Source organism: Podarcis raffonei, chromosome 2 (genome assembly GCF_027172205.1).
Source record: "Podarcis raffonei isolate rPodRaf1 chromosome 2, rPodRaf1.pri, whole genome shotgun sequence".
NCBI lineage: Eukaryota > Metazoa > Chordata > Lepidosauria > Squamata > Lacertidae > Podarcis > Podarcis raffonei.
Window position 1 is genome coordinate 93542190 of NC_070603.1, and position 17028 is coordinate 93559217.

Below are 17028 nucleotides of genomic sequence, written 5' to 3' on the forward strand. Positions count from 1 at the left end.
TCTATCAAATGAAACCAAACCATTTCTACTGGGATTTGTAATGTACAAAGGAAGATTTCATAGTTTACATAGTTCTACTCCAATTTATCTTCTTTATACAATGATAGATATAGTTACATATAGGGCCACTTTGATCTTTTGAGTTACAAACTCTTTTTTCCATTTCTCTTCTATATATGTGCTCTATCAGAATACACACTATATAACAATATCCTGAAGAAACAACAGTTTATAGTCCAGTTCCCTGAAAGCTTGGAAATTATTCTTCCACATAATCTATGATTTTCCTTCTTCTCCCCATCCTGGTTAGCTCAAATGTAAAACAATGGAGATGTTGATCTCTAACTTTGTATATTAATTTGCTTTACTGAATTCATAAAGAGAGTTCAGTGAAGATAACAGAGTGGTACAAGACAGTTTTTCAGAAAGTTATAGTGATTTGTTACACAGTTTGATGATTTTGACATGATTGATTTTGTTCTTGGTCAGTTAATTATATAGCTATAAATTAGTGGATTATTTTATCCTGGGAGATGCTTGCAGAAATTAGGTCACTGTCATATATCATTATAATATCTTTTCCTAACACATCTGATCTCTGCATCCATTTTTACTTTACAGCATTTCCCCCCCCAGTTAACATATATTCTCAATAATTACCATGATACAGTGAATACAAGTTGAGCTGACAAGGTCTTATAAAGCATGAGGAATTGCTCTCCATTTTTCTCATCCTAATTATCTTAATTAAAAAAGCCCATAATAGGATTGCGCTTTGTTTTGTTTTTACACATACCAATATAGTATTTAAGAAAAGTACGAAGTGACCATTGAAAGTTCAAGTGTACATTAATATAAGGAGACTTTCTATATGGCCAGCAGATAAAGGCATAAATCATTGCTGTGCTCCGAGGTACTGTGGGATACCATAGAAAGTTATCGGTAGTTCCTAAATCCTAACTAAGCACAGATATTACTCAACCACTATTAATCAATGTCTGCAATATGCAGAAAGAGGGAGCTTCTGAGTGTGCTCTACCTCAGTTCTAACCAGATGATGATGAAAGCCAACAGGCCTGACTCGTGCCCTGAGCATGGGCCATAAAACCCTCAGATTCCTTTAAAACCTACAAGGACATCCATATCAGAAAATTAGGGGATCCATGGCGGAGAAGTTGGAGTGCAGAGGTCATTCAATTACCTTCCCATAATTATTATGTCTAGAAGTCCCAGTCTTCCTCCAAAGCTTGTAGCAGAGAAATTATTCTAGTGGTTGATCCGTTCTTTGAATGTATGTTTTTTGAGAACATGGAAGTATGACAAAGCTGTGGAAACAATCCCGTCCCCTGTCCCCCATCTGAAAGCTCAGAAAAGGTCCTGTGTCTCATCATGTTCACAAGAAAACATAGTGAAGTTCCATATACCTGTCTGGTATGATACCTGAGCACTTGCCAGAATGGAAAGGTGGGCTTGCTATGCCCTATGACAGAGCAAGGAAACAGGCGGCATAATATATGTTGCTAGACTACAACTCCCATCACCTCTGATCACTGACTATGCTGACTTGGGTGGAAGTCAAAAACATGTGGAGAGCCACATATTCACCATCTCTGTCCCATGACCATGCCTGTACCTGTAAATTTCTGGATGAAATTGCTGCTGTGCGAAGAATTATTCACATATACTGTTACTCTGGAATTAGCACTTAGGCAGGGGGTAAAGTATAGGAACTGTCAATAAACACTGCCCTGAATTCTACAGCTCAGTATCCATGTCCTGGAGTTGTTTTTTTTTAATGAAGCTGTAGTTCCAAACATAGTCAAAAAGTTGCTTGGTTCATGAGACAATCAAGTGGAAATCTGGCCTTTGTGCAAGTTTTCCAAGTTGAAAACTGCAAAGAAGAGGCTCTGTGATTGCCACCTACAAGATAATGAGAATTTAAAGTGTCGTCCTTGATTAAACACCACATCTAGGTCCTAACTTCATATTATGGAAATGACCTGATTAGCAGTCATGTTGTTTGTCTTTTATAGGGAGGGTTGGGAGGGGGCATTGGCACTGCAGTCACACAGAGCAGAGGTTAAGCCTTCCCTCTCCAGCTTAGATATCAGTAAAAACCGCTTACACAGAAGCACTTAGCATCAGGGAAAAACACTCCCCACTTTGCTAACTGTCACATGGGCAAGGGTTTTTTACCATAATTTCAGCTGGGGAAGGAAAATTGAAGCCTCCAGTTCACATACTACAGTGCCAATGACCAAACATTTCACTTTATTTTCAAAACATAATGGACCAGATTCAGCATTCTCTGGCCATTAGTGTAAGTGCTGTTGCACCAGAAGGAATAATGGTTGCGCAATATGAAATCCAGTGCAACAGTTGTGCTAAGGGAAGCTTGTTGTGTAACCAGCTGTAAAACTGCTTGTGCAATAGGAAGTAACGGTGCTACAGCACTCTGTTGTGTAACCAGCCACGTGAGCCGGGCTGGCTTTCTGCGTCTTCTTTTGTGCAAGCCACTTTGCTAGCACAAGTAGTACAGCACTAAGAGACTTTAACTTAGCAAGATACTGAATTCCTCCCAATGAAATGAAATGGATGCAGTTTACTACCATTGCCTTCAAATGGCAGAATCTTAGAAAAGACATTAACGGCTGTTCTAAAATCTAATTAAATTTTAGAGTGCTAGTAATACAGCCATAAGGCTTGCATAAGCCATTATCTACATTAATAAAAATTAAAGTCAAAAATTAAAGTCAAACAATATCTGCACAATAGTAATGTACCTGGATTCAAGGTCACTTTAATTCCCTGATTATGTTATTCTTGTTTATAGTTGCCATAAAAATTATTGATTATTTAATCAAGTTTCCAGATGCATGTTCATTTGTTTTAACTTTGTTCTCCAAATGCACATTATTGAGGCAGAAATTATGAAGATAATTATTTCTTTGCCATTACAAACAGAGTATGAATTTTATGAAAATCTGCAGAGATGCTTGGGAAAGAAAAGTGTGGGGGGGGGGAGAAAAGAAGAGATTTAAGATGTATTTCTCTCTAAGGCATGAAGATGTACAGAACAAGCATCACCAGTTAGGTGAGAATATAAACATAGGGGATGAAGCAGTCAGTATCCCTGCACAGCTCTGTAGAATATATACAACACCATGTGAAAGATGTGCTCTCTCTGTGTGTTAATATCCTCATGGAGGGTTCCATCTTGAGTTAAACATTCAGGTAAGTAGGTGTGGTGAAATACCTCTATCTGATACCTTGGAGGCCCACTGCCACTTACAGTAGTTAATAACGGCCTAGATGAACTATTATGATTGCTGTTCCAATAATTTAAAAAGGTTGGATTATGTGAGTCCTAAAAAAAGAAAAGGAAGAAACATAGGGGGGAAGTGCAGGAGAATGACTTTATTGTGGCATCCCCATAACAGATACTCCATTAAAAAAAACAAGTGACTTGAGAGTGGCATGTCATTTGAAAATACCCGGGGGTGGGGGGTCTTGTTTTTGGAAAAGAAAAGTCTCGACTTTTACTGAGTAGTTTCATTTTAGATTATTTTTATATCCCATTTTCCTACTAAATTAATACCAAAAGTGGTTGTAGTAGATAAATACTACCCCAAAATCCCAGATGGGATGAGCTGCATTTGCTTTGTTAGCACACATTTGCAGGAACTTCCATTATTCCAAAAACTACTAGCTGATGAAAATAGTTAAGAGTTGCTGTTTTAATTTTCCCTGAGTTCCTGAAACAATGTGAACGGGCACTTTTCAAAGCTTTATTAGATTTTGGAGTGTAGCCAAAATATTAGAGTGGTGGTGGGAAGTTCAGGTGTCAATCGGCTTACAGAGGGAAGATTTTGAGGTATAGGCATGGTGATTTAGTATGCCTACACTGAGACAGTAAGTCATGCAGGGTTTGCAACAATCCTCATGCCAATCCGAATAGCTGTTCAGGGACCAACAAGATCAGTCTAGGTCAGCAATATTCAAAACAGCAACCCTTCTAATAAATCACTCTCCTAGTTGGTACCTCTCACATAGTGGACGGTTCTCTTTAACATGCAGGGGTGTCCAAGCTTTTTTCAAAGAGGGCCAGATTTGATGAAGTGAACATGCATGAGGGCTGACCGAAGCTGTTGACTTTTCTTTAGGGTTGAAGTTGTTAAGCTTTTTTTTCCCAGCATTTTAGCCCAAAGTTGTTTACCTTTTTTTAGGATTCAGGTTGTTGGCCTTCTTTTTGGATTCTACCCTGGGAAATAAACTGCCACAGGGGCCAGATTAAGCCGAGCGGCCCCTGGGCTGGACTTTGGACATGCCTGCATTACAGCTATTTAACATTCCTCTCCACAAAGAATCCTAGAAACTTTTATTTGTTAAGGGTGCTGGAAACTGTAGTTCTGTGAAGGGTGAATTAGAGTTCCCAGGATTCTTTTTGGGGGGTGGGATGTGCTTTTAATGTAGGGTGTGTATGCAGTTACAGTAAAGGCATAAAATGACTTGAAGGATGGCATAGGCTGCCATGCTTTCTTGTTTAAGCCCTGTAATGTCACTCTTAGTATTCCACTTTTAAGCTACTATGTGTTGGATCCAGAGTGTTCCTTTTGTGAGTAGAAGTGCTCATTTTGCCTTTGTGGATAGGACTGTGATCCAAAGGGTGCTTCAACTGGAGGAAGGCAGGGAGGCAACTTTCACTAATCTCTCCCTTCATCCCGTAGACCCCACTGTCAGCCCTCCTAAGCAATGATGCGAGGGAACTATGATATCATCAAACACCATCTTTCTCCTTCCACTAGCAGGAACACCCTGTGAGTAGAGTTCTTACAGGAACTTTGGATCTAAGCTACCGTCTTTAGCCGCATGCTCCTTTTCCTTCAAAGCAAATAGTGGGTGATATCCAGTTGTGTTCTCTCTGCTTATTGAAGGCATCTATCAGCACAATAAGGACAGAGACAATTTTCAGTGATGCTTTTTCCACCCTGCAGCTTTGTGTGCCCCCACTCTGTGTGCTTTATAGTCTCCAAACCCTTCAGAGCAGATTTATTCCAAGAGATGCCTTCAAATCAGTGGAGGTAACACTATGAACACCACCCTATACTCTAGTAACGTGCTACAAGAAGATCCTTATAACATAACTCACTTGTTTCTGATGGTCCCAAATTGAGTCTATATGCTGTAAGTCTGGTTCTTGCTATTTGAAAATAATCTTCCAGAGTCTTCCCAAAGTGCAGTGCAGTAAAGTACTCCAACGCCCACTTTACAGTGCAGGGACGAAGAACCTGTGGCCCTCCAGATGAGACCCAATTCCAATTCCTGCCATCCCCAGCCACCATGAACAATGGTCAGAAATGACAGGACTTAGTCCAACAAAATCTGGAGGGTCGGAGTTTGTGCACCCTTGCTGCAATGGTTCTTCCACATGAAGTACGTATCTTAACTAACCACATCCAAATTGCTTTTCCTGTAAAAACCCAACTTTAAGAGAGGTATGTACATAAGCAATTGTAGAGATAGCTGTGAATACTTGGTTTAAACAATGTATGCAAAAGAAACCACTATCTATAAACTACTGTCTAGTCACTCAATTCCAGTTAATTTCTTCTAGCTTTTTCTAGCTCTTTACCACTCCTTGTTTAGCTCATTTTTTACACATGAAAGAAGTGCCAATTGGCTGCTGGCTTGAAGAGAAAACAGATTCCACATACAGGAGGACCGTGCATATGGTGTTAAATGTAGAATTATGTCTTTCTAGGTCTTTCTAGGATACACACATTTTTTTCTCATCAAATTAACTTATAAAAATATGGAGAAGAAAATACATACTTCAGGTGGCATAAGGATCATATTCTACTTGAAAATGCATGTACTAATAGGAGCTAACAACGGTTTAGAGGAGAAAGTGGAATGAGAGAAATAAAAATTTAATCACTGCAAAATCCAACTAATAGCAAAACACGCTATTCAAAAATATGTGCAAAACCTACAATTTGGAAAATATTTTGACAGATTCCCTTACTCTGCCAGGGAAATGGTATCATCAAAAACCATCTTTCTCCTTCCATCAGCAGGAACATCTGTGAGTAGAGTCAATTTTCAGTATTGTGTACTGTATCTAGAACTTTCAAAATGAGTCCCACTAGTAGATTTATCTAATTTCTTTTTCTCTTTCTTATTTAAAACGACTGCTTCAAGAGCTTCACCCAAGACTTAAATGAATGGATGAATCACCATGAAAGAAGATAGTCTTAAGGCACTATTAAGAGGGCAGCCACACTGCTGCAGTTAATGAAGGGAAGACAACCAAAGAGAAGAGGACGGATGACCATGGATGTGTAAAATGGGATGGGGTGGGGGTAGGGAGAGTCCATGAAGCATGAATAGATCACAAGAAGCATTTGGTTTTGGATGACAAATTGTACTGCAATACCCTTTTTCTGTGCCTTCGGGATGGATAGCTGGTAATGGAGCAAAGTGTATCAATTACTCTGGGAAAATAGGTAGCACAAAATGCCTTTCCCTTCTCTTGCTAGTGCTCAGAATAGCATTTTCAGTTCTATATTGTGTCAATTAGCCAAACAGGATGTGTTTGTTAAAAGAAAATGTTTGTCTCACACAGTGACCATTTTAGCATTTCTTCTCTCTCTCGCTACAGGATTGAGGTTGGGATGACTTCTCACAAGCAACACACCCCAACAAGAAAACTTTACCACAGGAACTGGAAACCTTTTCATCTCAAGAAGAATTTTATGTGATTACAGTTCTTTCTCCCTTTTTAAAATCTGTCCACAAGTAACCTTTGAAAATGATTCTATACCTAATAATAATAATAATAATTTTGTCAGTTATTGAATTATTCTCCTGTCCTCGCCCCTGAGATGCCCAGGGCAGCAAAATATCTACAACCAGTTACAGCTAAAAACATTCTTCCATCCAATTATTTCTGGGTTGCCAGGAACCATATTCTTCAGACACCAAATGGCTGGGTAAATAGGAATGCTTTCAATTTCCTCCTGAAAATTAATAATAATAGAGCCAAGTGAACCTCACTAGGGAGGGCATTCCACAACCAAGGAACCAGCACTGAAAGGACCCTGTCAATAGTCAATAGTAAACAGTCAATAGTCAGGTCAGAGGTGGTTGGTACAGTGGTACCTCGGGTTACATACACTTCAGGTTACAGACTCCGCTAACCCAGAAATAGTACCTCGGGTTAATAACTTTGCTTCAGGATGAGAACAGAAATCGTGCTCTGGTGTCGCGGCGGCAGTGGGAGGCCCCATTATCTAAAGTGGTGCTTCAAGGCAAGAACAGTTTCAGGTTAAGAACGGACCTCCAGAACGAATTAAGTACTTAACCCGAGGTACCACTGTATTAGGGAAGGCACTCTTTAGCATGAAGAAGAAGATTATGAAGGCATCTTAGCACTGAGACAGATAATGTTTACCACATCAGGGGAAAGACTTGTGAGCTTCCTAATATGGTACATCTTCAGATGTACACCAATAATTTTTATCATTAATCTCCCTGTATAGTTGAAATTCCATACATTGCTAAAAGGAAGATCTATTGTTGTATTAAGGCAATTCACTTTTGCTTTTCCACTGAGCAAACATCTCAAAAGCACCAGCTCATAACATCATGGAACATAAAGGTAAAGGTAAAGGACCCCTGACAGTTAAGTCCAGTTGTCAACAATTCTGGGGTTGCGGCGCTCATCTCACTTTACTGACCGAAGGAGCCGATATTTGTCCGCAGACAGTTTTTCTGGGTCATGTGGCCAGCATGAATAAGCCGTTTCTGGCAAAACCAGAGCAGCAAACGGAAACGCCGTTTTACCTTCCCACCAGAGAAGTACCTATTGATCTACATACACTTTGACATGCTTTCAAACTGCTAGGTTGGCAGGAGCTGGGACCGAGCAATGGGAGCTTACCCTGTCGCAGGGATTCCAACCGTCAACCTTCCGATCAGCAACCCCAAAGCTCAGTGGTTTACACCACAGCACCACCCTTAACATCTCAAAAGCACCAGCTCATAACATGATGGAACATAGAGAGGAGCAAATGAGCGCATTCCACAATATTCTGTATGGCCAGAGACCTATATACTAAATGTGCACCCATGAAACAAACATGTTTAATGTTTGGTATTTAAGATTTTTTGGTGTAGCTTTCATCTGATCATTTTAGTTTCTGCCAGAGGTTCTTCCCATTTGTGTCCTTTTTTGTAGTTTCTTCTGACAGTTACACATTTAAACAAAAGGTTCTCTGTATGTGTGTGTATATACTTTAATAAACTTTTTCTTTTCATAGGAAAGGTTATGTTGTGTTAGGATGAGTGCATAAAAGGTCTCAGAGCATCTTCTGTTTAGCCCGCAGAGGAGCTGTGAGCCTCGGGCAGAAGGAATTGCAGATTGCTAGCCGATTAGAATAAAAAATATTCTTTTTAATATTTTTGTATGCTTTATTGCTTTTTCACTTGCTTGACAGTTTCATCTACCCACTGCCATCGGCTATCTTCATCAGTGACTGATCTCTTTTCCCTCTCCTGTCCAACAATGCAGGAACATTTGAATTGCAGGACAGACTAGAAACCTTTATTTCATATAATAATAATTGTTACAATAGAAAGTGACTGCTGTGCACTGAACATTCTTGAATGTCACTTGACTCACATTTAAATATTCTCCTCTACGTCTCACTGTAACAAAGAAACTGAATACTAAACAATGGAGTCATTACCAATCCAAAATCTACATCCACTACTCAACAGTCATTGGTCAGTAGGACTATTTTACCTACCGCCCAGGTGATTATGAGTGTAATGAATGACTAATGGCTATGCATACAACACAGAACAAACATAAACATCCATGGAGTAATTTTTTTAAGGACTGAAGTCATATGTGGCATATCCTCTTCTCTCTCTGGAAATATAGCAGATCAAAGAAACTGGACTGTCACATTTAGGGGTCACCCTTCTGGATAAAGCGGGGGTGGGGGACAGGATAAATTATATTTCGACAGCATTCACGTTGCTTGCATTTTGTACACAGATTCCACTGAGATGGAAAGCTGTCTCAAGTAGGTTGTGCAACATTTCAGAAACCATCATGGTATCACAAATTCCAAATACAGGCATATTGATTTGGTACATGTGTTTGGGTGTCTTCTTGGTTAACGAAAGAAATAATTAATGCCAAACTGTATAAAGAGCCTACCCACTGTTCAACTTAGTGTGTCAGTTTTTTCATAAGCATCAACAACCGCTGACAGTTAATTTACTGCCATTTATTGGTGACTTCCTGGTGCTGGGCTATTGTTAATCTCGTTGCCACTAGACTAGTCATCTATGGGAGAGGAGTCTCGTATCACCAGGGTGGGTGAGGGATGAAATAGGCAGACTTTTCACCCTGAAGCATTTCATTGTGAAACTTTTTATAAGCTAATGTTCAACAGAGTCCTGTGAAGAACATTCACTGTTCTATAATATATCAAGAACTTTTCTGGGTGGTGGTTTGTATAAATTATTTTCTCATCAACCCTTTTACAAGGCAAGCTAAATGATGAGAATGAGGAAAAATCAGCCTTGAATAATTTCTAAAAAGAAACGTGCCAAAATCAATCAGATAAATTATTAGCAATGAATAATTTGACCAGCTCAATTAGGCTAAAATGTCAGCATTAGCCACTGTCAGAAAGAGGTTAGCTAATCAGGTAAAATCATCTGACTGTTCTGTGGGACAAATTATGATGATGATGATGATGATGATGATAATAATAATAATAATAATAATAATAATAATAATAATAATAATTTCTTAGCCTTGCTGCCTTACATTTTTAAAGTAAATTACAGTGGTCCCTATGGTTATGTACTTAATTCGTTCCAGAGGTCTGTTCTTAACCTGAGGTACCACTTTAGCTGATGGGGCCTCCCGCTGCTGCTGAGCGATTTCTGTTCTCATACTGAAGCAAAGTTCTTAACCCAAGGTACTATTTCTGGGTTAGCAGAGTCTGTAACCTGAAGCGTTTGTAAACTTAAGCGTTTGTAACCCAAGGTACCACTGTATATGGTAGATTGGCCCTGACAACTTTTAAATGCACATCGGTGATCTACAGCACTTCCAAGAGTGTTTCATTACTACTACATTGCAGGCAGGGAAGTTGGCATGAATGTTTAGGAACACAGTGATGGCAAAATTACAAAACACTATGAGAAATACTTATGGATGGATGGAGACTCTTTTGCTGTTTTCAGAATTGCAATACAATCCATGGGGAGAGCGGGAGGATTAACTATGCCACGAATTATTAACCATTTGATATTAGAGGCCGAGTGACTAGAGTATATTTGGGATTCTAATCCTGGCCCAGCCTGACATATTTGGGCTGCTGCTGCTAAACCCAGCTAGAAACTACTTGCAAACTTTGATCACCAGGACTATGGCACAGGTACTGCAAAGTTGAAGAAAATATAGCCTGAACACAGAAAAGTGTTTTCATCTTCAGAGTATCTGAAAACTGACAAATAAGGAATGCATTATATCATTCAGAAATCACTCTCACCTTTTTTGGAACTGCTTCTTAAACTGTCCATGGGATAGCTCTTTCCCTGGTATCTATGATGAAGGGTCCCAAACATGTGACACGCACCTGCATTAAAAAAACAAAAACAAACAAGAGCTCATAATTAGATCAGTGAAGCATATAATGTAGGGAGGATAGTGCTGAGCCCATAGACCTAAAGAAAAACAGAGATGTAGGAAATCATAGAGCTATAACACAGAGAAAAGATAAGAAACAACCTAGTCACACGATCCTTTGTAGGGATGCTGATCCACCTTGTCGTCTCCAACCATAAAAGCAAGCTCTGCCAAGGGACAGCAAAGCAGCAGCATGAGAAGCCTGCAGAGGCTACAGAGAGAACTGTAAGAGTGGAGGGATGTCCTATTTGCCATCCTTGGGCCCACCTGGGAATTGTTACGAAAAAGGAGCAATGCAGAAGCGAGCTCCAGGTGGCTGGAATGGTAAACAGGAAACTGATGTTATGGAAATGTACCGTGGGAACAAGGGACAGTGTACTGAGCACCGGATGTTAGCTCAGAGTGTCACATGACCCTGTACTGGAAGTACATGGGTGGAGTTATTCTCTCTCTGCAGCTGGTGATGAGAGGGTACAGACATGTTTTCTCTGTACTGCTGGAAAGACAGGAATAAAGACATGTAAATATATTTCTGTCTGTCTCATTCCCCCCCCGGAGATGGGAGGGGGAGGAATGGTGTGTTCTTCACGTTGGGAAGAATCGCCGATTGGAGACCTCCCTTGATCTTGCCGGGAGGAAGACAGGAGGTCAACAAGAATTCAAGCCGGGCACCTGGAGGGTGGCCAAATTCCTCAGAGCTTCGCTGGCTCTGCTGGCTTGAATTCGACATCTGGTAGCATTGCCGATGGTTTAAATGATCCATGAGAATCAGCATGAGAGGTGAGAGGTCGATGAATCGTTGCCATCCTCTGCACCTAAGGAGATAAAGAAAGCGTCTGCCTGCAGCCAGAAAGCTGAACAGACAGCTGGACACCGAAAGGCAACGGAGCCCCAAAAAAGGTATGCTGATTTTCGGGCTAAAGAGAGTGAACGCAGAAAGATTTATTCTCTGGTTCACAAGAGCTACGTTTGAAAAAAACAAGCTCTGAAAGCAAGGCTGGCATACCAGGAATTCCTGTGGTAGATAAAAATTCCCGTCCTGAGCAGGTTGCTAGGCAACGACCGCCAGTACTTGGAAAGTTACTGAATGGCTCAAAGAGCCTGGGAAGAGGAATTGTTTTGAATTCTGCGCAGCTGTGCAAGGATTTTGAAAACAGCCCAAAAGTTGCCTGCCAGTGAAGCAGTAAACAGCCAAAAGACTTTTTGGGTTTTACTGGCTTGAAAGTGAGAGCTGACCCTTGGATTCAGCATGGATTCCAAGAAGGGGGGAGGGTTACCCTATCCACCTCCCCTGAGTGCCGTGGTTCTGGATGAACACAACCGGCTTGCTGCACTGGATGTGAGGGACAGGGGGAGGGAGGAACGGAGTTCTAATTCCCCCGCAGATGAGACTACTGGAGAGAAAGCTCTAGCTTTGAACGTTGTCCGATGTTACAATTGTGGACAGGCTGGGCATCTTCAGCGGAACTGTAAGAAGCCACGCCAGCCAAAAGGAGCGAAGGGCCGCTCAACAAAGCCTGAGGCGTCAGGCAAAGGTCATACCAAGCCTATGGTGAAACCTGCAAAGGCTATGATGGCGAAAGGAACCACGCCAGACGTTGGGAACGCGTTTATTATCGACACTGGGGCCACGGTCCATATGTCCCCATACAAAGGACTCTTTTCTACGTTTAAGAAGCAAAGCTTCGCTGTGAAACAGGCCAACGGTCAGGAGCTGGAAGCGACCAGCGTAGGGACTGTGTATCTTAAGAGTCTGAACTTGACTATAAACAATGTTTATTTGGTTCCTGAGTTGAAGTTCAATCTGCTGAGTGTTTCACAGATTGCAAAGAAAGGACTGAGACTGTCCTATGATGCTGAGAGCTGCAAGATCTACAAAGATGGAGAGTTATTTCTTTCTGCCAGAGAGAAAGATGGACTATATTTGTTGACTTTTGCACAAAGTGATTACATGGAATGTAATTCATCTGTGTCTAACCTAGTTTCTCTTGCAGGTGTGAGCAAGAAGAAGACCGGGGTCAACAGAGCATTTCAGCGGGTGTATGCTGATGTGATTGGTCCTCTAGAACCATCTAGAGGCAATGCAAGATATTATCTTGTGTGTGTGGATCATTTCTCTAACTTTGTCTGGATTTACGTGTTGAGAAAGCCACAGGAAGCCTTGGAGAGGTTTCAGGAGTTTTGTGACAAGGTTAAGAATATGCATGATGCTAACATTGATTGTCTATTCACAGATGAGAAGCAGATTTTTCTTTTACAGGATTTCCAGAGGTTCCTGCAGAAGAAAGGGATAAGACACAAGATTGCTGTTTCAGCGGAAGCGTGGAACAGGGGTGTCTGTGTACGGGTGAACAGAGAATTGCAAAAGGGGATGGAAGCGCAATTGCTTAGTTCACATCTGCCACATGAGTACTGGGCCGAGTCTCTAATGTCGTTCTGTTATACGAAGATGAGAAAGGTTACAAAAGAGTTGGGAAGTTCTCCTTTTGAGAAACTGTTCCATAGAAAACCTTCTGTTGCCCATTTCAAGGTTTTTGGGTCTCATGTGAGGACAGAAGCTCCAGGTGGAGTAAAGAATGCCAGAGGCATTTTTGTGGGGTATGAAAAGGGTCTCTACAGAGTAATTTTGTCTGAATCTGGTCAGGTGATTCTCACAAAATTTCTAGAGAGTGCTCCTGAACAGGAGAGAGTGATAGTACACACATTTCCCACTGAGGACGATTCAGATGATGATGTTGATTTCACAGATTACAGTGGTACTGAGAGTGACAGTGATAGCTCAGAGAGCTCAGTTGTCACAGTCATTGAGAGGAGATCTCACACAATGGATAGGCCTTCACAGGTGAAGGATGAACCACTGTTTACCATTGGAACTGGTTCTCCAAAGAGTCCAGTGAGTCCAGTGAGCAGAGAGGATCAGCACCTCATACGTAGGTCTGAGAGAGTTACAAAGGGTCAACCACCCAAGAGGTACTCAAAAGAGTTTGCTAACTTAGCTGTTGCATGTGTTGCTGTTGTAAACAACCGAGGACAGGTTGGAGCTGTGTCTAAGTCAGAGACAAAGACACAACAGGGATTTGCTAGCCAAGGTAATGCAAATGCACTCATTCCTTGGAAGCCAGACAACCAGAGAGGTACACTGGGGAAACCAGTGGCGGGGAGTTCCAAGGGTGGAACTGAAACAACAGGGGAGTGTTATGTGTATAACAACTGTTTGTTTTCTTCTCTGGATCACGCTTTGCTTGCTGCAACACGCATTGATTCTTTTGGGGGAGGATGTTACGAAAAAGGAGCAATGCAGAAGCGAGCTCCAGGTGGCTGGAATGGTAAACAGGAAACTGATGTTATGGAAATGTACCGTGGGAACAAGGGACAGTGTACTGAGCACCGGATGTTAGCTCAGAGTGTCACATGACCCTGTACTGGAAGTACATGGGTGGAGTTATTCTCTCTCTGCAGCTGGTGATGAGAGGGTACAGACATGTTTTCTCTGTACTGCTGGAAAGACAGGAATAAAGACATGTAAATATATTTCTGTCTGTCTCATTCCCCCCCCCCGGAGATGGGAGGGGGAGGAATGGTGTGTTCTTCTTCACGTTGGGAAGAATCGCCGATTGGAGACCTCCCTTGATCTTGCCGGGAGGAAGACAGGAGGTCAACAAGAATTCAAGCCGGGCACCTGGAGGGTGGCCAAATTCCTCAGAGCTTCGCTGGCTCTGCTGGCTCTGCTGGCTTGAATTCACCAAACCTGCTATAGCCTGGAACTGAATGTGGAGAGTGCAGCCAGGAATGGCCCAAGACATTTTGGCACCTGAAGTGAACCACAAAATAGTGCTTCCCAAGCAAGGAAAAAAAGTGTTGAATGAAGCTCTACTTCGGGAACAAGGTGAAGGGGTGCAGAATAAGGATCTACACTGGCACCTGTTGCCCCTGTGGATTCTGCTGCCTGAGGTGGTTGACTGCTGAATAGGGCATAATGTGGGAAGCCTGAGGAAATGCCATCTACCCTGGTGGCAGTCGACAAAAATTGCCTAGAGCGAGTGATTAGGATAACGACAGCAGGTTCTTGGAGCTCTCTTCTTTGTGAGATTTTGCAGGTGAGCTGTGAGCTTGCTTGGTCCCTGGGAGGGTGGGTGGGTGAGTGGAGTCCCGCATAGAAGCCAGGAGGTTGAGAGAAGAAGTGTGTCATTAAAAAGGAACTGGTAACGGGTCTATATTTGTATCAACATAGCATTTGCACATGTAAATACCATGTGTATTTTTGTAACATTTGTTGTTTTAAGTTGTCTGTGTTGGTATAGTCCCCCCCCCCCCAAATATAACACACTATCCAGCAAAGGAATTCTTGTTAAAATGGCTGTGTGTGTAGATATAGAGAGTTAGTACACCAAAGAATAATAACTCTTACACAGTTGTCAGTGGGTGTGTGAAATGTAGGAGCACAAGGGTTGGGTATGAAGGAGCAACGCACTTCCGGAGCTGGGGGCAAAAGAGTAATGGTGCTGTGCAAGACATCTGCCTCTCTTATTCTTCCTGGAGGACAGAAAATCTTTTGTTATCAACTTGTTCAGTTAAATTACAACCTCCAGCAAAGCCGATTACGTACTATCCAGTGCCTCTTGCTATTCTTAATCATTTGACTATGACTTCAGCCGAAAGGAGGTGCTTTCTCTAGACATTGCAGAGTTTTCAGCTGAAATAATCTAATTTCACTCTCACTTAAGTAAATCTCTAGTTCAATAGACACTGTTCCAGTTTGTTCTTGATCAAAGTTCTGATGCCCTGCTCTGGGGAGCAATAAAGCCATGTCCCCCCCTTTACAAACAATATCACTCCATAGCCTCATGACAGCAGTATCTCCGCATATGCAGGAGTAAGAAAGAGCAGTCAAGAGAGCATGTCTTTTCACTCTCAATAAAAGGTTTCCTCCTGTCTGTCATTCCCCCCCCCCCATAAGAAAGCATCAAAATAACAACTTTGACTCTAAGTGGCTCGTATTAAAGTTGTGCTCTTCATAAGCCCATCTAAAAGACATTTGTTGCTATTAAGGGCTTCAGTTTTTGAAAGCCAAGCTACATAGTATCTATCAAAATATTTGTACTTGTCTGTAAACTGCTGGCTCAACTTTTAAGCTATCATTTCTTGGGTAACTAATCTCTACTATGAAGTAACACCCTAGGATTATAACCATATTTATACACTACTAGATAAATCGCAGGATAAAAACATTTGAGGGTTATTTCAGGAGGAACTGGAATGTTCTGTGCTGACCTATTTCTCAACCTGTAATAGCTTTCTTAAGAGTGGATCATGTTTTATTGGGATTAATATTGACTTAAGGTGCCTGTAATGGATAAGTGTCTTCCCAGGTGCATCCTGGGGCTCTTTCAAATATTAGTCAGAGAAATAAGTTCTGCCAGTGTTCTGAGAAAGCACTTCTATTTACTTAATTCAAATATATGTCTGGATGAGCATGATCAATGTTCATTAAAAAAAAAAAATACCAAAGTGACAGGTACACAAAACAGCTCTGGATGTTTAAACATTTAAGCTTTCAGAGTTTTAATGAATAAATGGACTGTGTGCCTCCAAACGCAGGGAGGCACCATCTATAACTTTATATATTTGACACTTGATTACTCTTAGAAAGAATCTGGCTTGTGTGTTTGTTTCGAAACTTGCAAGGATGGTACTACTTAAAAACAAGCTGCAGGAAGCATAATCTTTTAAAATTCCAATAAAAATGGAAGTGGTGATATTTTGGTGAAATAAAAGATTTATTATCTTCAATATTGCCACTATCTAATTTAATACAAAGTTTAGTTGGAAAAAAAAATTGTCTCCACATGCTCCATAAGCTACTATTTCCTCTACCCACTTCAAATGTATGCAATATTTCTGAGCGATCTCTGCTATAGGGAAACGGATTCCATGTGACAAAAATGGACTCTTCTTAAAACTTAAATAGAAAAGAGCCCAGGTCATGAAAACCTGCTTGATTTACAATTTAGCAGGATTAATAAAGGATGTAAAAATTTACTCCTGATTTCTCAAGGTTTGACTGGGGACTTGTTTCTGCCAGCCACAACCTAAACTGGGAAAAAAAGAAACATGACGGATGGACAGAGGGGAAGATTCTCACTCCCCAAAAGCTTGTACAGCGAGCACAAAGGCTTGTAATATTGCAGTCAAGCAGAAATTTACAGACCAAGTTTGCAAAGCAACAGAACAAAAAGAACACTTTTTTGTGATGAATGGCTTCCATCTGTGGAGTTCACAGGCAAAAAGAAACTAGATTAATCTAAAGCCTAACA

General features: G+C 41.2%; 1 protein-coding gene across 6 annotated transcripts in view; it reads right to left on the minus strand.

Annotated features, from left to right (window-relative positions):
* The window catches only part of CNTN4 (contactin 4), a 521364-nt gene that overhangs the window by 335458 nt on the left and 168878 nt on the right, over window positions 1–17028 (minus strand). For 5 of the 6 annotated variants that reach the window (XM_053378148.1, XM_053378146.1, XM_053378149.1 and 2 more), the window contains exon 3: window positions 10578–10664. The exons of the other annotated variant lie outside the window; for it this stretch is intronic. In XM_053378148.1, coding sequence (XP_053234123.1) covers window positions 10578–10653 — 76 coding nt within the window. In that variant the 5' untranslated portion in view covers window positions 10654–10664. The remainder of the gene's footprint in view (window positions 1–10577; window positions 10665–17028) is intronic. 6 annotated transcript variants of the gene reach the window in all.